Below are 26,720 nucleotides of genomic sequence, written 5' to 3'. Positions count from 1 at the left end.
TCCCCATGCCTGGAGGTGTCCAGGGAAGGGCTGGACGTGGCACTCAGTGCTCTGGGCTGGGGACAGGGTAGGGATGAGGCACAGCTTGGACTCCATGGGCTGGGAGGGATTTTCCAGCCTCAGTGATCCTGGGATTCTGTGGTTCAGTGATCTATGTGTGTCCATTCCAACTCAAGACATTCTGTGATTCTATGGAAAAACCCACATGCCCCATGCTGCCAACTCCTGCAGCAGCCACCTTCAATCCCCTCACACCCATCACTACCTTACTTTGAGTGCAATCCAGCTAGTTTTTAGCCAAAAAAAAAAAAAAAAAAAGCCAGAAACACCTGTGAAAGACCCTTTTTGCCTTTGGTCGCCCATGTTGGAGGACAAAGCAAATTCTGAGGGGAGCTGCAGTCCCCAGCAGCATTCCTGGTTTGGGATGAATTTCTGCTATTAAGAAGCAACAGAGAGGAGATTGTACTAACTTTTTAAACATCTCTCTTTGCCAGAGCTTCTCTAATGATGGAGATATGCACATCATAGCTGAAGTTTTCACAGAGCTCTGAGAGACAGATAGCTTTAAAGTTTGCTTCCACATCCCCACTTGCCCCATTCCCAGCCCAGCCTAGGTACAGGGTTTTGACTGAAGTGGTCTTAAAATTTAGCTAATTTAAATGCTAATTAGACTAATTGATAAATAAAACATGGTAGAGATTGGCTAGGAAGTTTCTGCTGTTGCTTTACATTATCAGATAGATAAATTCTCTGAAACAGGACTCCAAGGGACAGCAGCACATTCTGTTACCAGTTGAACAAGGTGCTATTATTGGTAATAGGAAACCATGGAGTTGGTAGTGCATTGCACAGCTGCAGAGAAGAAAGAGAAGCAATTTTAAATTTTTCAGAACTAGCACATCTTGGACACTGACTACCAAGAAGAAGGTTAGGTTGTCCTGAGCCCATCTGCTTCACGGGGTTTGCTCTGACTTTCATACACAGAGAAAGCCAATGTACCTTGTCTCTGCCTCTGTTTCCCTACTGCAGTCGATGCAGTTGTTCTGCCTCTACAGAGGAATTAAACCATTCCCCTCGTCTGACTCTGCATTGACATTTTTGTTTTTACTGAGCTCCGTGAAGTCAGTGATGCTCCATAGCGGCAAAGCAGATGCAGAAATAGGTCAGACAGCTCCTGGTTCCCCTCAGGGCTCCCGCCTCCGCCTCGGCCCCGCCTGGCTGCGAGTGTCCCGGGCTGGGGCGGACGAAGCCGTGAGGGGACGCGTGAAGCCGAGAGGGCCCGGGTGAGGCTGCGATGGGGCAGGCGATGCCGTGAGGAGCCAAGAGGAGCTGCGCTGTGCCGAGTGTAAGCCGTGAAGGGGCGGACGAAGTAGTGAGGAGGCGGGCAGAGCCGTGAGGGGACGGGAGGAGCGGGGCTGGGGCGGTCCCTGGGGCGGCTGAAGCCGTGAAGAGGCGGCCCCGCTCCACCTCTTCCTGCGGCAGCCGCGCAGTTGCAGCCATGGCGCCTCGCCGGGAAGCCGGTCTGCTGCTGCTGCTCCTCGTCCTGCCGCCGGCGAGCGCGGGGCTGAGCGGCTACTTCGGTACCAAGTCCCGCTACGAGGAGGTGAACCCGCACCTGGTGAGCGACCCGCTGTCGCTGGGTCCCGGGGCGGGCGGGTCGCTGCCCGCCTCCTGCACTCCGCTGCAGCTCCGCGCCGTGCTCCGGCACGGTACCCGCTACCCCACGGCCGGGCAGATCCGCCGGCTGGGCGAGCTGCACGCTCGGCTGCTCCGCCGGGCCCCGGGAGCCGCCGCCTGCCCCGCCGCCGCCGCTCTGGCCGACTGGCCCATGTGGTACGAGGAGAGCCTGGACGGGCGGCTGGCGCCGCAGGGCCGGCGCGACATGGAGCAGCTGGCCCGGCGCATGGCCGCCCGCTTCCCCGCGCTCTTCGCCGCCCGCCGCCGCCTGGCGCTGGCCAGCAGCTCCAAGCACCGCTGCCTGCAGAGCGGGGCGGCCTTCCGCCGCGGCCTCGGGCCCACCCTCGACTTCGGCGGCGACGGTGAGTGCCCGACACCCTGCCCTAGGGAGGGCCTTGGCTTTTACTGAAGGACTGAGGGATTCCCAGCTCTCCCAAGGGGATGGGAGACTCCCGTGCCCTCCTTGAGGGCGCGCCAGGTGCTCCCTGGGGGCCTGCTCCCTGAGGGGGTGAGAGAGTCCCATGGCCTGACTGAATGACTCCCGTGTCCTCCCTGGGGGGCTGGAGCAGCCCCTGGCCCTCCCTGAGGGATTCCCGGCTCTCCCAAAGGGGATGAGGGTGCCTCACACCATCTCTGCTCTCCCTGAGAGCTGGGGGAGCCTCGATCCAACCCTGAGGGGGCACCATGACCTCTCTGAGGGGCTGGGGGACTCCTGATGCCTTCCTGGGTGGCTGGAAGAATCCCTCCCTGAGGGAGCCCCCCATGCTCCCAGAGGGCTTGGGGATGTCCCCTGCTCTCCCTGGGGTTGAGGGAAGCCACAAGATCAGTCCCACATCCCCCATGCCCAGGTTGAGGGGGACCCCGCATCCCCTCCATAGGGACTGCGGTGAGCGGGCTGTCCCTTGGAGGGTGTCACGGTGGCCATGTGCTGGTACCCTTGGGGTTGGTGGTGCTCCTCCTGATGCCTACGTTTCTTTCAGAGGTGGAGGTTGAAGTTAACGACTCCCTGATGCGGTTCTTTGATCACTGCGCCAAGTTTGTAGCCCTGGTGGAGGAGAATGACACGGCCATGTGCCAGGTGAATGCCTTCAAAGAGGGGCCTGAGATGAAGAAGGTCCTGGAGAAGGTGGCCAGTGCCTTGTGTTTGCCGGTGGAGGAGCTAAATGCAGGTAAGGAATTCCTGTTACAAGTGGCTTCGGCTCCAAGGCTGGCCAAGAACAGACTTCCAAAATGTGTAGTTATGCAGAGGAGGCAATTTAAAGTGGCTGTTGCTTGGAGATGCAGTCTCTAATTAAGTGCATGAGACTGTAAGTCTGTGTTGGTGTTGCAGTAATGAATGATTGTTGGATAGGAGTCAGAAGAAAAAGATGTTCAAAAACATCTTTCCTTCAGATGAAATCAGTTTTACCTGGTTTTGGAGGGATTTGAGTGTTTTAGTTCTACTTTCTGGAGCAGGTGTTGCTTTTGTGAAACTCATTACAACTCAAGCACATAAATGACCTGAGGAAAAGCAGCCCTGTGTGTCTGTGTGGTAACTCACCTGTCCAGAGCAGAAGTGCTGGGTTTCCCTGTGCCCTCAAATGGTGGGAAAAGCTCCCCGAAATAAGTGTTGCTGTTGGGATTGCAACATTAGGGACAGTCTGGAAACAAAGTTCAGCCTTGTGCTGCTCCTACTCAGCTGCTGATGTGGAGGGGGAGTTGTCCAAGGCCTCACAGCTACTCTGTGTTGACTCCTCTGACCTGTGTGGCTGCACCAGCAGCTGACACCTGTTACACATCAGCAGGTGGGCAGCATTTAATGTGAAATGCTCTTGTTTTCCCCTTGCAGTGATGTAATGTGAAGTTTGCAGTCCAAAATTTTGATTTTGCGCAATAATTCTGCTAAACTGTGTATTTTTGGTGCTTCTTTGTCCTGCCAGTTATTTATTGGATTTCATTGTTTGCATTGTGAAACAGTAATTGCAATTCATTTTAGAGGTAAACTGAGGAGAGGAAGTTGCTCCTTATGTAGCAGTGGTTTATCTCTTGTTTGTTTGTTGGATTTATTGCAGATCTTGTTCAAGTGGCTTTCCTCACCTGCTCATATGAGCTAGCCATAAAAAATGTGACTTCCCCGTGGTGTTCTCTCTTCAGTGAAGAAGATGCTAAGGTACGTGGGGCTTGGAGCAACCTGCTCTAGTGGAAAGTGTCCCTGCCTGTGGCAGGGGGTTTGGAATGAGGTGATCTTCAATAGCCTTCCATCCCAAACCATTCTATAATGCGTGTTTTTCATATGATAGAACCATGTGGTCACATTCACTCTGGGGTACATCAGATAAGGCCTTCCAGGGCCTCTAAGACTCTTCATTTGGTTTTGGGGAATATCAGCTCTCTTAAACCAAATAAGTGACTCTTGACAAAACCCAGTAGAACCCAAATAAATGAGACAAATGTTTGTTCCTCTTCTTTCAAAACTGTCTGATGTAACTTCTGATGTTCAGTAAGGCTCCCCCAAGGCTGTTAAGGAAATTTGCACCCCTGGGAAAAGAGGAGACTTTTGCATGGGTAGGTGTTTGGCTAAAGGGTGGGCAGTTAGGAATAAGTAATATCCTGACTAAGAGGATCAGGGTCACCATGGGCTTTTGCTGAGACCTGCTCTGTTCAGTCTAGTTAAAAATAATTTAGCAGGGAGGTGGGAAATGACTTTGATTCCAGGAATTGTCAGGAAAGGCACAGAGAATGAGCAGAGTACCGTGTGCTCTTGCATAATTCTGAGGCACAGTTCTGTCTGCTGGAGATGTGCACGTGTCTCTGGAACGTGAAAACAGACAAGCTGGGCTGAAGGTATGGGATGGATTCTTTGGGAAGAATGATGAGCCAAAGGCAAAACCAGAAGTGCTAAAAAAGCAGTGGATAGTGGTTTTCTTGTGATGTGAAGCATCTCACCTGACTGTGATTGTTGCCAGACACTGAATTTGGCTGCTCTTTGGTCTGTTCTGTTGTCTGGGTTTGTGCTGAAGTAGTTTCAACTGGAGCCTCGATGTTTGGGGTTGTTGTCATTGCTGCAGGCTCTGAGCTTTCTGTTTTCCCTTGGTGCAATAATAAAAACCTGTGAGCTCTAACTTTAGGTGCTGGAATACCTGAACGACCTGAAGCAATACTGGAAAAGAGGATATGGCTATGACATCAACAGTCGTTCCAGCTGCATTTTATTCCAAGATATCTTCCAGCACTTGGACAAAGCAGTGGAAGAGAGCAAAAGGTAAATCAAGAAGCTTCAGTGCTTTGGGTGTGAGCTTTCTGTGGTTAGTCCTGAGCTGGATTTCATGTGAAAGGAAGTTCAGTACTTCCAAACATGGCAACATTAGGGGAGTTGGAGCTCAGGGAATTTTAACAGCAAGAATACAATTTTTACTGGAGCAGTTTTGCTTTCATTGATGCTTTTGTGCTCAGCTAAAGTATTTCCATCTTTTAACTTGCTGGTCCACACAGGCCTTCAGGGGACAGCCAACTGCTGTCTGACAGTGGTGTTCTCTTCTTGCAGTTTGAGAGGAGACATTGAGTTAAAATGATGAGCTTTTTTTTGTTAAAAATAATTTGTTGCTTAAATGTTAATTTACAATCTGCATGCATGTTCTTATGTAAACTGAACAATTACAAATTAATGGTTAGTAACTGGTCACATGGATTAATACCTTAGCAGATTGGTATGGAAATTTTATAAAAGTGCAGGATATCAAGGATAGGATTATATAATGGAAGGAGAGTGATCAGTTTTGTTCCCTTTTAGTGTCATTTCCTCTTTGAGAGCCTTTCAATCCTTACATTTCACGCACTAATTGCAGCTGTGTGTCTCAACTGTATATAAAACATCCCTGTAAACTTAATAATAACAACAAATTTTTAAAAACCCAGGAGCTGTAGTTGGAACAAAGAGGTACAGATGGAGATTTCTGCTTTATTTGGAGCTGGATCACCAGTTGCTAAATTGGGAGATGGGAAGAGCAGGTGTCTGAGGCAGAGCTCCCGAGCACCGTGGTAACTTTGTGTGTTTCAGCATTGGCTATGGAAGGTTCAGTTGCAACACCTGGGGCTCTGGTGGTGTTTTTCCCTCACAGAGGGAAGCAGGCAGTGAGTGAAAAGGATCAGGACCCTAAATTTTGCAAAAATTCCAAGCCGGGTGAGCAGTCTTCAGGATGAGCCTCATCTTTAACAGGAACGGGAGAGCCGTAGGAGGTAGCTGAGCGCCACAGGAATGTTACTCCCTTCCACAACAGAAGGTGGCAGTCGTAAAGCACTGGAGACCTGGGAATAAGCTGGGTTGGGCAACCCTGGAGAGGATGTGGGAATCTACCAGAGCCAGCTTGTCTCTCTTGGAATCTAGGGAGCAGAGATGCAACTAATCCTATTTCATCTACAGAGAGAGATTTATCTCTTTTTTCATCTATGGAGAGACACCCTGTGGCAGTGTGAGAGTACAATGAAAACAAGAAAACATAGAAATAAAAAGATATGCCAGTCTCTTCTTTCTTTTTATGGTGATGATCAACTTCAAGACAACAGATATTTTTTGCAGCATTATCAGAAAATGAACTTTTGTGATGATGAAATGTCTTTCAGTGGAATGTTGTTTCAATTTAACAGTGTTTAACATTGATTTATAACTGGCTGCTTGCTCTAAAAATTTAAGAACAAGAAATTACTCTAAAAATTAAAGGAAAAGAAATTTACTTCCAGGGCATTATTTTTGCCTATAGTATCTTTTTGGTTTTTTTGAAAGCTTAGACTGGGCTTTCTAGAAGTGAAGAGGGAAGCATTTATGTTCTGGGAAGAAGCTGAAAGATCTGGATTATCTGTTCTGCTCCAGACTTGGCAGTGTTGGCAAAGCTGTGTTTTTGCAGCATACTTTATGCATTTATGTTCAGTAGGTTTGTTCTGTTTTCATTCCCAGTTATAGTGAAATTAAAAAGAGAACCTGCTTCTTCTGTGAGGTGACTGCGGCCCTTGCAATCTGCTCACCAAACTTAGTTGCCTTATCAAAGCGTGCTTTTATTTCCTGGTGGAATACCCTTCCTGCTGATTAGTCTGTGATTAAGAATATGATGAAGGTAGTAATAAATACCTATTTCTAATTAGTTCCACTTTCAGTTTGCAGTGCAGAAGTTTCAGATGTTTTTGGGCTTTTCCACCATGTGAATTCCAGTATAACTCTGGTGTTTAAACTAGCAATAGTCTCTTCTGTGCAGGTCTTGCTGTACAGCAAGATGGTGTTACAAGCTGTGAAAGGGGTAGGTTGGGGGCCAGGGCTCTCTTTCCTCCATACAAATTTTCATAGTTACAGAAACACAGTGAAATTTATCAGAAGAGATGTATATAAAATTAAGCCATTTCTGCTTAGGAAATAGGCTTTTAACCAAAGTCTCACTCGTTACATATCAAACCCATGTGATTTGCTGTACTGAAATAGCATAGCTGGGCAGTTGTCTTACATCTTCACTATTATAAAGAACTGTGTTTTTCCCAAGTCCGCCTGCTAGGGATAGAAAATAGCCAGAGAAGCTGGTGAAGAGTTACTTTTCACTGCTGGTGTTCCCAGCAGTTTAATGAACAGTGTTTTGCCCACAGGAACTCTGTGTGTTGTTGAGAAATTCAGGTATTTTGGTACTTTATACAATATGAAGCTGCTCATCTGATTTTAAAAATCTTTGCAGCTGCACACTTGGGCAGAGGTGGATTTGCAAATCAGTTGTGGCACACTTTAAAGCATATCAGCTATTCACTAAAGCTGCTTTAAACTGTCTGGGGTTTTTTTTTTTCCTTCTAGCTTCAAATATTTAATATTTCTTGCTGGTGAAAGAATATGAAGTATCTGTTATTGCTTGTACTGTCCAAATGGGTTACCATAAGACACTGGAAACTGGGAGGATGCTTTGTGCAGCCCTCTCAGTATTTATAGTGTATATTGATAAATACCAGCCCAGCTGCACATTATGTATTGCAGAATATTTGGTGGTGGTTTCCTCTGAGAGAGTAAATGGGTCCAAGGTATTAAAATAAAATAAAAAATACTTAACTTGAATTTGACTATGTTTCAAGATCGATTGAAGGTGATCTTTGTGAGTTATACCACAAAGATGTACGGTAAACAGACCAATTTGGCAATTTATTGGTAGCTTTTATTGTTGCATGTAATTTGCCTTTCTCTTTGCAGGTCACTTCCCAACACAATTGGTAACATTACAGGAGTCATTTACTGCTGTGCCCTAATTGCTCCTTCCAAACCTATGACTCAGTACAAAGGAATAGAATGGATGATCTAAAACCACTTCACAGTTCAAAACTCTACAAAGGGAACTGAGCAAAAAGCTTCTGTGTGTACAGCAGCAATTAAATATTTAGATTGAAAATCCCCTTTTGCTCAGGTTCAAAACGTTCTGTCAAGTTTTTTTATTAAAATCCCTTCACTGTTGCTGGGATGACTTTCATTAATAAACAGTTGATGCTTCAGTCAGCAGCTCTCTATCAGAGTGTGTGGTTGGCTTTGACTGCTCCATCTTTCAAAGGTGGAACTTCTGACATGACTAAAGGGAGATTTTGGGGAAAGACAGAGTTGTTAAATTTACCATAGATCCTTGTGGCATATTCAGCAGGATCCCTGTGTCTGCATTTCTGAAGTGTGTGCTGACATGGCTCAGAGAGCTGGGCAGCCCAGGGTCTCTCCCCTGGGCATGTGGCTGTTCATCTGTCTGCCCAGAACTGGAGATTTAAAGTTTCTTGGGCCTTTCAGTGGTGTCCTCAATCTCACATTAATCAATTAATATATGCTTGTTCAGGATTGATCTGGAAAAGTATCTGAGCAGCTTTGGTGGTCTTACCCTTTATGTAAGAACAAAAAACCCAAATGAAACAATACCAGACAAATGAGCTGGTCTGACCAGTGTCCACCTTGGGCAGCAAGGGTTTGGCAAGTGCCATCAGCCATTTGGTTTTGGCTCATGATGGATCAACACTGAGCATCATGCTGCTGCTGCTGTAGCTTTCTGAGGTCTGAAACAATGGGAGAGGTGGTATCAGCCGGAAGAGAGGCTTTGAAAGTGCAGCAGCTCTGCAGTTAAACACAAGGAGGCCTAGCCTAATTAGCTCTGAGTGATTTAAGTGTTGTAGGACTAGATAAGAGCCTTTTAACCAGGGTTTTTAATGAGTTTTGTGGTCCAGTCAGCTCTTCAAGTTTGCTTTTGTCATGAATGAGCTTGTTCCTTGCTGCAATAGAAGAAAAATTTTCTCTTGTCAGTATTAGTGGTGGCATTTTGTTGCGTTGGTGCTGATTCTGGGAATTATTGTCTGTCTTCTATTTATGGTGGAAATTTTGACATATGAGGACTTACTGCTATTTAACTTTTTTTATTCTTCTTCCCACTGGTGAAAACTCTCTGAGCTTTAACACTGTTAAATATTTGTGCTGCCCTCTGAGTGCCACCACTGCCCTCCCTGATCTCTGCTGCTTCCTGCTATGTTTAGGGTTTGCCCAGTGTTATTTTTTCCTCCGAAATAAATCACAGGGGAAGTGAGAAGGATGAAGGATCCCACAGTTGAAAGCAGATTTTGGAGTCCTTTGACCTGGCTTTTTTATTAGGGAGAAAAGTGACAGAATGTGGTATAAGCTTGCTTGTTAAACAGGTGTTAAAACTTCCCTCCAAGAACTGCACAGAAGGTATTTTTTGAAGGTTGGCCAGTTGAGCTTTGCTGCAGGAAATGTTTCATCTTATCCCGCTGTTTCCTGGGGATTTCTAACTGAAAGTCCAGTCAGTGCTTAGGAAGTAAACTTTGGTTAAAAGCAAGTTCACTTTTTCCATATGGAAGATGAACTGTCAGTAGTCCTGGGAAGAGTAGGAATGATTTGCTCTTGAGGATGGGTGAGCTGATGCAGAAGATTCAGAGTTAAACCCAAATCTGCTGAGGTCCAGGAGAACTAGAATTTCCCTGGATGATAAATCCCACGTCTGTGCTTCTCCACAAAGCTTTTTTCGCACTGTGGTGAGACTTAGCTTTTGGGCTTGTGCTGCTGAATTGTTCAGCACTTTGTCCGTTTTCATCTGTGGTCAGATTTACTTAAAAGGTGAAAAAAGACAAACCATGAAACCCCAATGTGGGCAGTTCAGGAAATGGCACATCTCTCCGATGAAACCTGTTTGTGCTCTGCCTACTGAGAGCCCTGCTGCTCATTTGGAAGTGCCCCACGAAATGAATATGAAATCAATCACTTTCAAACAAGCTCCTAATATTTTATGGCAGAGTTTTATGCACAGTCCTTTCATCTCCCTTCAAAGGTGGGAATGAGATTTCCTCAGTGGGCTTTCCCAAGCCATGTACTAGTAAATAAAAGGGAGGGGAAAAGTGGATTGAAATGCCATTAATAATTGCTGGAATATGATGTTGAGAACTTTGGTGCTTCCATCAAGATGCTGAGTCATTGATAGATTGTGAGGCAAATTGAGCGTGGAAACATCAGGCCTGCCATTTAATATTTTATCAGCCTGTGCTACTGTTTATCAGTGTTTTGTTGCTTGCTCTGCTTTTATCAGAAATGCAGTGGCAGCTGTAACCTTTGCCTGTGTGTATTATCTGAAGAGGTTATCTGAAGAGATCTGTCATCATTTTCCCCACAATTAAAAATACTGCTCTTTAACCTTGATGGCCATTTTGATTGCCATTGCTGATGATGGGAAACTACATCTGATCTGGAGCCTTGACCCTGGAGACTGAACAGGGAGTGCTGGAGCAGTCTGGGAAATCGCCAATACTGGTGAAATACCAGGCATGCTGTGTTAAAGAGGCTGTGGAAAACGGTGTGGTATCAGGAAACAGTTTTAATCCTCATTAAACTAATCCAGTGGGATAGCTGTGAGTGGGAGAGGTTTGTTTTGCCTCCCAAGGCTGTTTGGCCTGTTGGCATGAGGATTTCATGAGGCTAAGGCAGATGAAGGAAAAGCTCAAGCTACACTGAGAATGAGCACCTTGTTTAGTCCTTCTTTTCCTACTTCTTCCCTTGTTCTTAAAAACTTGTCTGTGCTGTAATTTATTTCCTGCTTTGCAAACATATGCCTTGCTGGTTTATTTATGATTTATTTTTTCCTCTCTTTTTTTGTGATTTACTTCCGTTTCAACATTCCTGCTTGGCATTGGCTGGAAAGTAAAGCCAAACTTTGCTTAAAGCCAGTGTTGATAGCCAGAATGTAGTGTTTTTTTTTTTTTTTTGTCTTGGAATTTCTGAAGCCTTTTTTGAGTGGTGGGATGTGAAATCCATTCCCTGTGGAGCCACTAATGCCTATTTAATGTTGTTCTGGAGATTCTAGCACCATATTTGCATTCCCAGCCTCCCTCTTAGTTAACAAAACAAAGACCACCATGCGGCTGGGATGACATGAAAGTACAAATAATTAAACAATGGTAAAATTAAAAGAGCAGCTCCAGGAGATAATCAGAATTCCAGATCAGTCTTGTTGAAATAATACTCCAGACTAGTACTGCTGAGCAACTTGATGAATCTGATACACCTGAGAAGTGTTAGGATGGCTCTTTAAAAGGAAAACATTCCTCTTGGAGCTCTTGGGGGGATCAGCAAATATAAAATAAGGTGATCTGGTAGCCACAGTCATGATTTCCAAACATCTTTCTGAACAGGTTTCCTTACCTAAAGGTAGGGTTAAGGGGAAAGGTCTTTGCACAGGGAAAAAAATTGATAAAATTACATGAGATGGAGGGTAGAGACAGCTAATTGATTTTTCTTAGTAGAGATAGAGCTGAAAAGATCTGACCTGCTCTGAATGTTGTAAATTACCTACGAAAAAGAGGTGACAAGTTCAGTGGTATTGCAAATGTAGCAGTTTTATTCAAGATAAATGAGATGAAGTGCTTCTGCTAGGAAGATTATGAAAGGACCTGGTGAGACTGACTGGCTGGAAAACTGCAGAGCTGTCAAGTAATCCATGTGGGGGAAAATGATCTTCTTATCACCTGTTGGTTGGATTATTGCTCAGGGGTTGAGTTGTTGTAGCTGTTCAGGATACCTCAAACTTCAGGCAAATGGGGCTTGGAGCAGCCTGGTCTGTGGAATGTGTGAGATGATCTTTAGGGTCCCTTCCAATCCAAACCATTCCATGATTCCATGCTGAATATCAGGAATTAAGCAGAGTGCTCATGGGTGTAGCATCAATTTCTGTGTAACTTATGGTTCCTGCATATCTGCATATCCTGATTTAAAGGGATATAGCTCATGTGGAAAATTGTGGAAAGACTAAGGTAGGATATCTCAGCTTGGAAAGAACACTATTGCAAAGCTCTGAGCAGAACAGATCAAATGGGACATGGCATCTACAAATAGAAAAAATTAAGAGCAGTGTGTGAAGCTGTGCAACTCCTTGCTACAGGATGTTGTATGTGCCAGAAATGCATGTGGACTGAGGGAAAGATTTGGCAAAGGAGTGATTCATTATCTAGAAGCCACCTTTGGCCCTGGAGACTTCTGAGCTGAAAATTGGAGGAGATCAAAGGAATGGCCTTCTGGTTTCCTCCCACATACATCTGTGTCTTCCTGCTGTGACAGGAGGGATGTGAATGTGTCCTTAAACCTAAAAATACTTCCCTGCAGGTGTGTGTGGATGGGAAGGATACATGTGAACTGGTCAAGTGGACAAGAGAGGGAAGAGAAAGGGATTCAAGAATCCAAAAGCTTTGCAATTTTAAAATGAGTGAAGGGATCATAAATAGCAAGGGGAGAAGGTGGTCAGGATCACAGATTTTGGAGGAGCTGGAAGAGTGTGGTGAATGTCAAGATCTTGGTGCAAAAACAAAGGTGGGGAAAAAAGACAGTGTCCTTCACAGAGAACTTCTATGTGGATTGAAGGCTGCTTCTTTTGAACAGAAAACAGAGGCAGGGCTTGGATATATTTTTTAAGGGATGTTTTGTCTAAAGGGAGAGTCTGAGGAGTAGTCAGAAGGGCTCAGGCTCACCAGAGCATGGTACAAGGTGTGTGTCAGACTGCACAAACACCATGGCTGCACTGAGCTGACAGGCTCTATCCTGGCCCAGCACTGAATTCCTGCTGAGCTGATCAAAGTTCCAATCCACAGGCAAGTCTCGCAGTTAGACAGTTTTCCATTGCTTTGGGTTAGAGTGGAGGAAACGCCTCCTTTTCTGGCCAATCAAGATGTGCCTCCTGAAGGCTAAGTGTGTATTTACCTGTGCTAGATCAAGTGACCATGGGCCACTTGGAAATGATCCCCAAAAGCCATCATCCTTCTCTGGAGCAAGGGTCAGGTTTTCCTCTTGGCTGGTGCTTCCTGGCACAGCAAGCCAGCTCTTACCTCTCCTTTGGCTGAGCGCTGTGTAACCTTTTATTACATAAACTGTCCCCTGTCATGGTACCAGTCTGGCTTGATTCGCTGACCTGTTCCTGAGGGAACATCATCTCCTTCTGGACTGCTTGGTGTCCTCAGGAATTGGTAATAGCAGTATTCCTGCTGGTCATTTGGACTGCTAAACTAGGGAGGGACAGCTGTTCTCCTGCATCACTGCATCACTGTCTTCAGACTAAATCTGGTAAATGCTGCTGATGATTTGAAGGAGACTCTCACATCCAGTGAAGGGCTTGACTGTGTGAGCTCCGTTCCCTTCCCTGGACACATTCCAGGGCTCTCAGGGCCCAGAACTGGACCCAGCCCTTGAGGTCCCTCAGCAGGGCCAGCCCAGGGACCCCTGTCCCCCCTGGGCTCCTGTCCAGCCACTGGCACAGCACCCCCAGGGCCTTTCCTGACGGGCCCTTTCCAGCCCCTCTGCCTCTGGAGCTGCAGGGCTTGGGGTGACCCCAGGGCAGGACCCAGCACTTGGCCTTGCCAAACCTCTCACTGCGTTGGCCTCAGATCAATACCTGGAGAAAGTTTAGGAAGCTGCATTTAAAATGTCTGTAACAGGCTGGAATTCCCAAACAGGTTTTTCTCAGGAGTACCACAGGCTCAAGGCATCCTTCAGCCGTGGTCACTGGTAGCTGTGCGATGTGTTGGTGTTTTGTTTCAAAGCACAGGCTCTTGCTCATCCCTTATGCTTCTTTTCTTTTGTAGCTCCAAACCCATTTCTTCACCTTTGATTGTCCAAGTTGGGCATGCAGAGACCCTCCAGCCCCTGCTTGCCCTGATGGGTTACTTCAAAGATGATGAGCCTCTCCTGGCCAACAACTACGCCCGGCAAGCGCATCGGAAATTCCGCAGCGGCCGCATCGTGCCTTACGCAGCCAACCTGGTGTTTGTGCTCTACCACTGCGACCACGTGAACGCCTCCCAGGAGGAGTACCAGGTGCAGCTGCTGCTCAATGAGAAACTGCTGTCCTTCCCGTACTCCAACGAGACCATCTCCACCTACACAGACCTCAAGGACTACTACAAGGACATCCTGGAAAACTGCCACTTCAAAGAGGAGTGCGAATTGCCCACGGTCAACGTCACTGCTGTCGATGAGCTGTGAGGGAAGGAAACGGAGCGGGCCTTCATCAAATCGGTCTGGCTTCAGTTCCACAGGTGTTGGGATCAAGCACTTTGGATGATTTGCTGCTGCTGTGTTGACTTTCTAACCTTGCAGATTTGGGGGGTTGTCTCAGCTCAGTGCACTGGTTCTTTGTTGCATAAGCAGGACTGCATAAACAACTGCTCTCACAGGGAAGTTGTAACAAATGCGTGATGCAAGACACAAATACCTGTCTGTTTATGTGGGAAAATAAGCTGATTTCATTGGTTACTGCTGTTATGAATGGGCCATAGATGGATTTAAGAGCTGGGGCAGCTTCTATTTTATTGGATCTGAGGGTGGTTGCACTGATTCAGTGTTGCTTTGTGCTCCCTGTGTTTCTAGCTGCTGTTTTTCTGTGCCATGCATGAAGTATTTCAAACCTTTTTTTGACCCTTTTCCCAAGCTTCTAGAAGGGAGAGGGTGTACATAGTTCTTCTCCACAGCTGCACAACTTCTGCCTGGACAGCACCATTTCTATTTTGGGCATTTTAAAGCAGGAGGAGTTCCTGCATGCATCACCTGCTTGAAAAGGGGCAAGGAATTAAAGGTCTTAAGGTCATCATCGACCCATCCTGCATAGCAAGTTAGTCTCCAGGGTAAGTAAATTATCTTTAAAAAGAAGTTGGAGAAAAAGAAGTGGAAGTGAGGCAGTGGAAAGTAGCCACTCTTCCTTTAGGGTCCTCTGGGACACACAGCAATTATTCTCTAAATACTGTGGAGTGTCCTTTCACTAACACCATCAATTTCTGGTGTTGTTTGGGCTGGGGCATTCAGGTTAGGCTGTGCCATAGCTTTGAATCTCTTGGTCCTGGCCAGGTGCTGACAGTTTTCCTACCAGCTCTGGCTGGAAAGCACCTCTGATATCTCCTGCCTGAAACAGAATTGTAGCTAACTCTAAATCCAAGTTTTTGAACTGTATAAAGACTGGGCTGAAACTTGACTTCTGCTGGCTTTAAGGTGCCAAACAAGCTGCCATTTATGTAGGCCTTACGCATTTGATGTGCCGCCTTGCCTTTGAAATGCAGCTGGTTTTAAAGAGGTGGATGGTGGATATTTTAAAGCAACTGCACTTTAAGTATGTTCCCTTATGCCTGAAAGCTGGGGAGTATTTTAGAGTTCAGCAGTGTGACAGTAAAAGGAAAACTGAAGATAACTGATGAGAAATGTCTGAATTAAGTCAGATAAAAATTTGTTCATCACCTGCAAGGGAATGGCTGTTTGACCAAGTTGCCCAAAAGTAAATGAGGGCATGGATTTATGGTGCTGGTAGCTCTTGAAGTGTGCACTCTCACCATCTAATGAGCATTCAGAGCTCACCCTGAAAAGTGGGGTTTATTTTGCTGTGTTTCCTGGGCAGGAGGTGAAGACTGGGAATAAGTGATTACCACAGTATAACCTGCAGCAATTGAGGGTATAAATGTCTACTGTGCACCTGATAAGTTCTTTCTGTAGGCTCACCCCCAGAACTGGAAACTTAACTGCTGCAAAAACAGAAAAAAAGCCACATTCCAAGTTGAGAAGTTACACTTAGCGTATGATTCTTATTGATTTTTTTTTTCTCCTGGAGACTCAGCCTTTTGTCACTTTTTTCTTCTTAATATGAATATGAAAATTACTTTGTATTTACATACCTGTAAGTTCAGGAGCAATAGAACACCTGGTTTTTGCTCTCTGAGTTAAGGACATTTCCCTACCTGTGTTTGTAGGGCCCTGTTTGATTAGTGCACCACTTGTTGCAGAGACCAAGAGATCACTGAAGATACTGATTCAAATATTTCAGCACTTGCCTATGTTAAACCAGCAGCTCTTTCTGAGGCTGGGGAAATGGTTAGGGAGGAGTTCAGTGCTGCAACAACCAGAGGAATATAGGTCAGGATAATTGTCAGCCCCTGCATATGACTACTGCTCAATCACCTTTGCATGTCTCCTTTTTCACATGATCCTACCTTGAGACTAAGTCAACTGATGGAAATGGTTGTGACAGATTGCAGTTAGGAACTTCATTGCAACATTTTAGTCAGGCTACAAATGAGCCTTTGTTTAAAGGCAGTTAAGTTTGGAAAGAGCAGATAGGAGAGTGAGAAAATCCACCTTTGAACAAATATTTTTTTCTATGAGTCAGTGGTGATTCATGAACAGAAGGGATGAAAGCCTGACTATGTGAGATGAATGGAGGATTCTGTTGTCAGTTCAGCAAGGCTGATTTTAAGACATCACATTTGTTAAAAGATACATCCTTCTTCCTTATGGAAGGAAGACTACATTGCACCTGACTGCTTTTTTGATTGTGTGCCAGATGAGGTGCAGGAACCAAAAAACTCCTCTTGTGGAGTACCCTTTTTGCATTAGCAGGTTGATTGTATGTTTAAATTCTGCAGGTGATGCCTCAGAAGCTGTTCCCTGTTTCACCTTGGAGCCTGGGTCCCTCATACCACCAGTGTAACAGATCTCTCTTCAGTGGCTGTCAGCAATTATCTGGAGAGGAAAATGTGCTGCTGGGGTCCTGATCTGTGTTTAGAGGATGCTCTGACTCACTCCTTTGGCAGAATTAGAGGCTCAGTGTGGAAACTGCACCATTGTGGCACTATAGAAGTGTTGGGACATGTAAATACTCCAGGTACTTATTCTGGTTCTTAGCACTGGGGAGGTGACTTCACTCTGATCCTTTTGTCTAATAAACAAAGACATTTGTTTAGATACTTAAACAAAAGAGAACTAAAATGGATCAAAATACTTATCCAAAGATGGGCACTAGCTCAGTGTGTAGTGTTTGCTCAGGCTGCCACATCCCCTGGCAGTGAACATTGCCACATCCTGCAAAAGTCCTGCAAGACAAATAATGCTTTCTCCTCCTTCCTGTGGCTCTGGAGGCCTCATCTCAGACATCTGTCAAGGACTCTTTGCAACCTTTCTGAAACTGGAAGCTTTCACTGATGGGAAATACCTCCAGTGTTCTTGTGTGCTGGCCTTCAATATGTGTGAAGTACAGTTTAATTTGTTAAATGGTTAATCATTCTCGCAAGCGATTTTTTTCTGTCTAATAAGAGCTGCTGTTTTTCTGGTTAGTATGGAGATGTCAAATACAGATTTGTAGTGATCTGGTACTAACTGGATGAATTTGGAGAATTTTTGGATTTTTAGTGCTGTGAAATAAAACTGCACACTTTTCTTCATCTGTTTTCTGAGAAGCAATAATGACATGATCTTTGGAATCATGGTTGTGTTTTCCTTCAAAATACAATTGGGAGGTTGCTGTTACATGTGTTGGTGTCTCTGATTATTTTAAGTCATCAGATTTCTCAGTGGCTAATAAAAAATGTCTTAATTAGGTTTTTACACTTAAATTTGAGGGGACTAAAGATTTACTCTTGTTTCCAGGAACCCTGGTCTATAAAAAACAGCAACAATTTCCTGACAATGTTTTTGCAGATGCAGAAAGGGGTGCGGTGGCTGGGATGGCATCACCTTCGATTAAGGGCTGTTTCTGTATTTTCTGTGTAGATGTATTAGTCTGTAAAACAGCTGGAAATGGAAAACAATAGAGGATGTTTTGTTCAAAACGGGGAAAAGCCCTCCAAACTGTGCAGTCACAGGCAAAGGAGTGAAATGCCTCTTAAATTAAGACACCACATAGAACTTCAGGGAAGGAGCATGATCACCACCATCCATCTCCTCCACTCCCTGTTTTTTGGTTCTGTAACACATTAAAGAGTTGTTTGTTATCTAAGTGCTAAGTGCTTGTTACCAGGTGCTGCTGATGCAGGAATAATGGCTTATCTTTAAAGTGTTAAATTCTTGCTTTCCTGGGCTTTAAATTATAGATTTTCTCCTGACCTGACTGGCCTGGGGTGAAGGTCACGCATGTGGCATTCATGGTGGTGGACTCATTTATTTAATTTAACAATTCCTTGGGGTTTAAAGGGACCATTGTTTTCCTGACATTCTGTTGAAAGGTTAGAGCTCTTACTGTCTTCAGTTAAAAAAAAACAAATCCCTCATCTTCAGGAAAGGAATTGTTGTGGAAGGAATAGTATGAGGGTGTGAGGTGAATTTTGTATTATTTCTTTAGGGGTCAAAAAAGCTCTGTAAGCTTGTCCACATTAGTGGCCTGTAGCTCTCAAATGCTTCCCTGGCTGTGATAACAGATCCTGAACCTCTTACAGAAACAGTGTGCCCAGGTGATCCTGGGAACCACTCCAGAAAAAAGATCCAGGTGGGATGAGGCTCAAGGTCCTTTGGCCTGGTGCCTTCTGGCTTTTGGTGGGACAGAGCTAACGTTCCCCATCCACTCCTGATTGTGGCTACAGGGTTTTTTTACCTGAGGACAGTGGATTTGTGTTTAGCTTGATATATTTCTCTTAAAGAATTCCTCTTCTTTATAGCTCTCCTGGTGCTTCCCTAACCCAAAGGCTTTCTGCCCCTCTGCTCAGGTGAGACCCTACCTGCAGAGCTGGCCCAGCACAGGAGGGACCTGGAGCTGCTGGAGAGAGTCCAGGGAGGCACCAGGATGATCAGAGGGATGGAGCAGCTCTGCTGGGAGGAAAGGCTGGGACAGCTGGGATTGTTCAGCCTGGAGAGGAGAAGCTTTGGAGTGAGCCAGTTGTGGCCTTCCAGGACCTAAAGGAGCTACAAGAAACATGGAGAGAGATTTTGAAAAAGGACCTGGAGTGCCAGGACCAGGGGGAATGGCTTCCCAGTGCCAGAGGGCAGGGATAGATGGGATATTGGGAAGGAATTGTTCCCTGGGAGGGTGGGCAGGCCCTGGCACAGGGCCCTGGAATTGTCCAAGGCCAGGTTGAACACAGGGCTTGGAGCAGCCTGGGACAGTGGAAGATGTCCCTGCCCATGGCAGGGTGTGGTACTGGATGGGCTTTAAGGTCCTTCCCAACACAAACCTTTCTGTGATTTCATGACTTGCGTTGCAGTAGGATGTGGTGGATGCTGGAGCTCAGCTGGAGCTTTGGGAAGGTCCAGCTCCTCTCATCTGAGTCTCCTGCTAGACTGGAATTTCAGCCATGTTTCCAGGAGCTGTGATTGAAAACTGAGAGCTTCCAACATTCTCAGTTAGCAGAGTTGGTTACCATATGCAAATGGTGAGGCTTGGCATGTGTTCTGGAGCAGTTCTTGTGATACAGATCTTGTTTCAGGGTTGTTTTCCTCAACACCAGCAATTCATCACATTCCTTGGAGCACTTTTATTGGGAGAGGAGTTAAACACTTGACCTCTTTGCATCCCACTTACGCTACTTGTGACTTTGATTTTCTTTCCCCACATGGGAGGGGCTCATCTTGCTTCTTTATTCTTTGTGCTAAAGTAATTCTGTTCTTCTCATTGCTACTTTGATTTTTGGCTTCGTTTTGCCCTGTGCCTATAAATATATTTCCTGGGCCACACTTGCACACATTGCTCAAGGTGAGGCTGTGCTGTTGACTTGAAAAGGAGTGAAATGATAATTCTTGTGAACTTTTCTAGGCTTTTATTTCACACTTCCCCCGCATAAAATTGCATCCCAAAGATGTCCTCTGTGTATGATGTATTGCTCCTTCTTGCTATTAATGCTATTTGCTGCTCTCTGAGGATTTTGGTTGCCTAAAAATACTTCTGAAAACTGGAACAACTTTCTAATATTTGTAAATGCTCAATATCCTGTGTTTTTTAATGATGGTAGTTAGAAATTAATAATTGATTGGCTTGTTAGAATAAATATACAAGGGGTAAGGTAGAGGGAATATCTTTAGATAGTCAGATATTTCTGTCCAAAGCACAGGGAGGTGGCTCTTGATCCTCTGTGATTCCCCCTTTGTGCTGGATCAGCCAGGACAGAGTTGGCTTTCTGGGCTGCCAGGTCATGTCCAGCCTCTCATTCACCTATCAGTTTTTTGAATTAAACCCCCTAAGCTCCAGTTCCTGCTTTATGTGCCAGGAAGAGAGATTTGAAGTCCTTAGGTGTTTGATTTTCAGCCTGTAATGTCATGCTCACCCTTGGTCTCCCTGTTCTGTGTCCTGACATAGCCATTGACCTGCCTGGTCCCTCTGGAGATGCCACTGGCATCTCATTTCAGTCTTTGCTTTGCCAGGTCTGATAAGTTGGTTCCTCTCCATCTCTCCTCCTCACCTGACTGACTTCATGTGAGTGCTGGCTTGTTTCACTTCAGTTCTTTTGAACTTTAATGGCCACCATTGTACTTGGTTTGCAGATGCAGTCTAACAAACAGCTCGCTGCTGGCAGGTGGGGAGATTTCCCCACCTTTTTTTTCATGGGAGGGTTAATCATTAGGCCAGTGAGGTTTTTATATTCATTTGGTTGGTCAAGGGCTGTTTTCTGTGACCCTGTGGAGGTTTTGTGCTCTGGTTCCCATCTTCTCCTACAGAACTTTCTCACCAGATGCCACAGGTCATTTCTTGCACATAGATTTGTGTAGAATAAATTTTGTTTTTGCAATATAAAGAGTGTTGCTACCTGGATCCTGCATTTCTCCATTTGCCCGCATGCCTGCTGCTTTTATTATCCAGGACCTGCTTCCCCAGGGCCTCGTGCTCCCAGCCCTCTCAAGCATGAGGTATATGCAAAGTCCTGCTGGGTCTTGGTGTTGCAGAAAAGCCTTTGGGGTTCAGATTTCATCTCCCATAAGCCAGAATTATCAGGCTGTTTGTCAGCCCTCGTGGGCCTTGGTGTGGCAAAGAACAGCACGTCTTTCCTCTGCAGGAAATGCAGGCTCTGCCCCAAACCCACCAGCGAGGATGTTTGGTGTCCCCTGGTATCCCCAGGGTTGATTATCCCTGGGGATAATCAGGAGTTTTCCCCTTTGCCTTACTTCTCCTGGGTTTGAGGTCAGGTGAGATGGATCCTCTGGAGTTCCCATGGAGCAGATCTCCTCTGTCTCCATCTGCATCCTTTCCAGGCAGAACTGGGAGCAAATGCCACCCCCAGCATGCCATGGCCTGACTGTCCTGTGCTCCATGTCCCTGCTCAGGCAGGTAAGAGGTGGTGACTCAAAGGGGTTCTTGACAGGTTCAGGTTCTTTTTTTCTCTTTTCCCTCGGGAGGTGCTGTGTGTTGATCAACCCAGCTTTGGGCACAGGGCTGGAGTTGGATGTCAAAGCCAAATCCGGGGGTGTGCTTGGAGCTTCCAGCTGGATGAGGCAAGACAAGAGCAGAGGCTCATGTGACCTACTTCTTCAGCTCACACACAGCCTGCAGAGCAGAGACCTGAGCTGGAGGAGACAGCTCTGCTGGTAAATGAGGAGCTGTTTCCATGCTGTGCAGCAAGAGAGAGCTCTCAGGAGTTTTGACCTCCACCATGGTTATTGGGCCACTATGCCCAGAGCAGCTGTGGCTGCCCCTGGATCCCTGGAAGTGTCCAAGGACAGGTTGGACTTTGGGGCTTGGAGCAGCCTGGGATAGTGGAAGGTGTCCCTGCCCATGGCAGGGGTGGCACTGGATGGGCTTTAAGGTCCTTTCTAACCTAGGCTGTTGTATGAAAATCAGTGTTTGAATAAAGCACCCAACACCTGTCACAAACAGTAAATGTCACCCTGATTTTTTAAAGCTTATCATTGCTACCTAAGAAGGGCATTTGTACGAGAGTGGTAAAAAGGCTTCTCTGGATTATTCTAAAAATAGCAAAATTGATATTGAGTTTATAAAACCAGAAGAAGTTTCCCTTCACCTGGTTTTCCTGTGAGAGTAGTTGCTTTTCTTGGTTGGTGGCAGCACACATCTGTCATGGTTGACAGCTTGTCTGGAAATCTGTGTGACAAATCCCACTAGGAAATGGCACAGGGGGAAAAGTGCTACAATCCAGTAGTGTATTGCAGATCCTAAATCTGCTTCTGCACGGGAATGAAAACAGGTGGGGACTGTGGTGGTTTTCCCTGTGCTGGCTGGAAAGGTGCTTGGTGTTCCTGTTCACAAGTGTCTGGAGATGGAGGGAGTGACAGGTGGGAGCTGCTGTCACAGCTGGCTGCTCTGTAAAAGGCTGAGGATGAAATTAGACTTCAAAATGTGATAGGAGCTGACTTCCCTACCTGCCTGTGCTTGTCCAACTCTAACGCTGCCTGGCCCTGGAGAGGCTGGATTTTATATTGGCCCTTCCTTAGCTGATTCTGCTTCAATAACTGTCCTGGTGGCAGTTTTAGCTAGCCTGGTATCTTTGCAGATATCTTTGGCCTTTTTTTCTGCCAGCTTGCTTTTAGAAGAAGATATACGTGTCTTCTAATCTGACTTCCTGCGTTCCCAGATTACTGTAGGGAAAGTGAGTCTGAAAAAAATTCAGGAGCTGAGATATTTATTCTGGTATTGTAAAAGGAGTAAGGTAGGGATATAGGTCAAAGTCTGTGATAGGGATAAGAAATTGCATAGGGCAAAGGCAACAGACCTGTAGCAGATAATTACACTCAATAAATAAATAAATATCTTTACTGCAATATGACACACCACAAAAGGATAAGGATCCTTTTGTGCTTCCAAGGAAATATAATTAAGTCAATATTCCCTTCCTTGTGGAGTGTTGTCCAGGCCCTGGTAGGGGTATGTATTATCTGTTATATATTTTATATCTTGCAGCTGTGGTGTGCAATCAGAAGGAGAGCATGAGGTCTCTCAGTAAATGGGAGCTGGGAGGGCTCTGGGCTCTGTGGGACTGGCAGGGAAACCTCAAAGGTACTGCAAGTTTATAGACAGGCAAAGGGAAAAAGAAATATGAATACAAAAAAAAAAAAAAAGAAAAAAGTGGTGAGTGAGAAAAGTCAAGGACCCCGTCAGAACCTAGTTGACAGATCTGGTGGGTAGAAGCTGATGCCCAGCAATTCCCCCTGGCCAGGAGGCACAACTTCTTCCCTGGGCAGTGCCCAGCCCTGAACACATTGGCCAGAGAGGCTGTGGGCTCTCCTGCCTGGGGCTGTGGCAGAGCTGTGTGCACACAATGCTGTGCCCTGTGCTCTGGGATGGCCCTGCTGGAGCAGGGAGGTGGCACCAGGTGCCCCCTGAGCTCCCTTCAGCCTCAGCCATCCTGGGATCCTGTGCTGAGCAGTGCTCAGAGGACAGGACACATTTGTACCCACCCTGAAAAAGAAGGTCACAGAAGCAGCTGTGGGACTGTATATTTGCATTTTTACCATTTCACTAATGTTTATGGGGATTTGGTATGTGTGGGATGCCATCCCCAAGGCTGGACCAGCTGCACTGGGAACCTTCAGAGCTGTCAGTGCAGCCTGGAGGGCGTGTGGGAAAGCAAGATCCTGCTGGGGAGCAGGAGTGGTTGTGTCACTGGGGCATTAAAAACCCGGCCTGGCAATCCCAGCTCTGGGTTGTTTATAAAGTGAGCTCTGCAGCACTATGAGAAGACCAAAGTAGGTGCAGAGCTGGTTCCTGGCTTGGGCTCCTCTCTCCCATTGTGAAATCCTGGCAAACTGGTTTTGAACTTGGTTTCTGGCTGTAGCAGTCCCCAACAGCAGTGGGTGTTGCCGGTGCTGGAGGCTTCAGTGGCTGATTTCTTGTTGCTTCTGGAGCTCCTGTTCTCTCAAACATCTTTCTGAAAGTTGGGGATGATCCCGTGTGTTGGAATTATAGAACAAGGAAAGGAAAAATGTTTCCTGTTCTCATTAATGTCCTGATTGCTGACTCCAGGAGGTAATGCCCTAACCTGGCTCTCTGGAGCTTTCAGCAACCTGTGCTTTGCTTTCATAGCTTATTTCTGATTTGACATCTTACAAGTGGGGCTTTGGGGCTGCAGATCCACCCTTGACAGAATTCAACCCCATTTGTAAAGGGTGAAAGGTGAGGTGGAGAAGCTGGAAGAGCTTGTTGGGGCAGTTCAGTATCTCTGGTATCTCTGTGCGCTGATGCCAGAGGTGTTACGTGTGTTCAGCTGGGGAATAATCAGATTTCAAAGGTACCGATCCTAAGGCACTGGGGACACGATGAGCAGAATTTGTCATACTCCCAGTGATTGGAGGATGCTCCATTAACTGGGTGACAGCTTCCCCTGGCACTTTGGAGAAACAAAGCCAGAGAATCTGAGAAGAAATGGTACTGAAGGCAACAACTGTGTCTCCATCACTTGAAAAACTAAGCAAGGCACAGAACCTTCATCTGTAGATTCCCTGGCACTAGGAAAGCAAATTAACTAGAGCAGAGGCTGCAGCAGTGGAGTGCTTTTCTCCTAGCAATCATCAAATAAGGGAATTCCTGCAAGGATTTAAGAGTATACTTGTGCAAAGTCAGGGACAGTGACCTCTCCCCGTGCCTTCCATGTGTGAGAATTCCACAAGGCACAGCCCTCTCCTTCCATGGCACTTGCCCAGAGGCTGCAGCACTTCTGGGGCTGACACCCCAGAGCAGAAAGGATGTGGCCTCTTATTTCCACCTCTGCTACCTTGTAGGTGGCAGAAGGTGTTGGTGAACCTATCCCACTGGTCATGGCCAGCTTGAGAACACTGACGTGAGCATTGGTGCTTTGGGGCAATTTCTTGGGTAATGCTGGGACAGGAATTTTGACTAAGAAGGTGATTTGGAATGGGGAAGGTGGATGGAGCAAATGCCTCACAAGCAGCTGCTTGCTGGGCCTGTTTGGGGGAGTTATATATAGATTCTGCTCTCTGTTAGAGTAACAGGTTGCACAATGGGCTCCTAAGAGAGCTTTTTCTCTAGGAATTTGTCTCTTTGGGATTGGGGTGTCAGGGCGGTACAGACTTTGCAGGAAAATGCTGAATCCCAGTGCACAAGGGGATTTATTTTGTCCTTCTTGGTAAGGAGAGGAACAACAGTCTCCTGCAGGCAGAGTGAAAATCCCCACAAATAAAAATATTCCCTGTAATCATAAAATCACAGAATGGTTTGAGCTGAAAGGGATCTTAAAGTTCATCCAATTCCACCCTGTGCCATGGGCAGGGACACCTTCTGCTGTCCCAGGTTTCTCCAAGCCACATCCAGCCTGGCCTTGGACACTTCCAGGGATCCAGGGAAAGGCCCTGCATGTTTTGCTGGGATGCTTCTGCTTTCTCTGGCTTTCTTCAAGGCTGTAGCTCTTGTTCAATAGCCCAGGAAGTTCTTTGATGAAAATTGAGTGTTGCTAATTTGCATGTCTCTTGAGGTAAGCAACTACATTTTTTTTTTCTTTTGCTTCATTTCTGATTGTTTCATCAGTTACTTCCTTGAAAAGCCCCACACGAATTAAAACTTGTGACAACAGCCCAATATATTTCGTTATTATAGCTCAATGTAACAAAATTTCACACTATTCTTTGCACTGTGCTTGGGGAAAATAAGTGAAAAATAGGTGAAAAACCATTGGATTTCTTATACACAAAACATTTGCTTGAATTGTCAGGAGGTTACAAGGAGTCAGTTTAATTCCTAGAAGGGAAATAACTTTGATGAAGTTAGAAGTGAGGAATGATGCAACAAATGGAGATAGTGTTGACTCATTTTCTGTCTCACTGATAGGTATCTAGGGGACACATGGAGGTGTTACATGCTCTGGATGCTAATTTTTCTGGTACATTGTAACACTTGTTCTCCATCTTTCCCCTTTCCTTTCTACAGCTCACTTTTAATGGGGAAAAAAAAAAGTTTTCCTTCAGAAATGGCCTCTCTAGAACCAGCTGTGTGTCAGGCCAGGGTGGTTTAGAGTGGTCTGTTGGGCACCTTTTCCACCCTTCTGCTTTACTGAAAGTACAGAAAGGCAAGGTAACATGGAGAAGGGAGAAAAGATGTGAATTTAAATGTACCAGGATGGACTTTTCCAATGGACACTGTTCCAATTTCCCTGTTCTTCCAACCTTGCTGCGCTGTTTCTATGGCAGAAATTTAATCTGCCCTTAATTGAGAAAAACAATATGAGGAAAAGCAGGGAATGAGTGATGCTAAAGAACGACCCTGGTATTATTCAGCTGAGTTAATCCCGAATGTAATGCCCTGGGTTTAACTGGAATTACACTGGGGATTAGTTCAGCTGATAGCTGATCACACTCTAATAGCTGCCTGGCTTTGGAAGTTGGTTGAGCAGGTGCTGTTGCCTCCTTCCAGCCCCATTCCTTCACCTCCATGTTTTTCCCACAGTGGGCTCCGTTCTTCCTGCAGCAGAACCTCATTTGAGGAACCCCATTTATCCTTTCACTGATCCCTTGGAGTTCCCCATTTTCTGTTTTAGGACTTCACCAGGAGAATGAACCTTGGGGAGCATTGAAAACCCCAACACCTTTTTCCTTTGAGGGGCTTCACTCAGGGCTCACTCAGGGCATCACTGATTTTAATCTCTGCTGGAATGAAGGACAGAGATGAAACAGGAGTATTTTATGGACAGCTGGTGACCATGTGCTGAACAGGTCCCAGGAGCTGCCCCAAGTAGGCTCAGCGTGTTGGACCTGGAGGGAGTGCTTGTTCTTCCAGGCTCCATGAGAAGTGAGGTATCTCCTCCTAGAGGAGAGGCAGCACGGTTGGCACAGCCATCCTTGTAGCCCTGGGGTGGATCTGGGGATGGGTATGGAGCAGGGGGCAGTGGTC

At 46.0% G+C, this 26,720-nt stretch overlaps 1 protein-coding gene across 2 annotated transcripts; it reads left to right on the top strand.

Moving 5' to 3' along the window:
• Positions 1-1,457: 1,457 nt before the first annotated feature.
• MINPP1 (multiple inositol-polyphosphate phosphatase 1) lies at positions 1,458-17,473 on the top strand. 2 transcript variants are annotated; one of them, XR_001332002.2, is made up of 6 exons: positions 1,458-2,039; positions 2,658-2,846; positions 3,729-3,826; positions 4,785-4,918; positions 13,774-14,811; positions 16,594-17,473. XR_001332002.2 is itself a non-coding variant. In XM_005530731.3 (5 exons), exons 1-5 carry the CDS (start codon positions 1,499-1,501, stop codon positions 14,171-14,173), a joined length of 1,362 nt encoding a protein of 453 aa, XP_005530788.2. In that variant the 5' UTR covers positions 1,458-1,498; the 3' UTR covers positions 14,174-17,473. The 2 variants fall into 2 exon arrangements, 1 of the variants encoding a protein (XP_005530788.2); XM_005530731.3 differs by having other exon boundaries at positions 13,774-17,473.
• The last annotated feature ends 9,247 nt before the right edge of the window (positions 17,474-26,720 follow it).

Source organism: Pseudopodoces humilis, chromosome 9, assembly GCF_049639895.1.
Source record: "Pseudopodoces humilis isolate 2021_Gansu_Grassland_sample_001 chromosome 9, ASM4963989v1, whole genome shotgun sequence".
In the NCBI taxonomy this organism is placed as follows: Eukaryota; Metazoa; Chordata; class Aves; order Passeriformes; family Paridae; genus Pseudopodoces; species Pseudopodoces humilis.
This window is presented reverse-complemented; position numbering and strand designations above follow the sequence as displayed.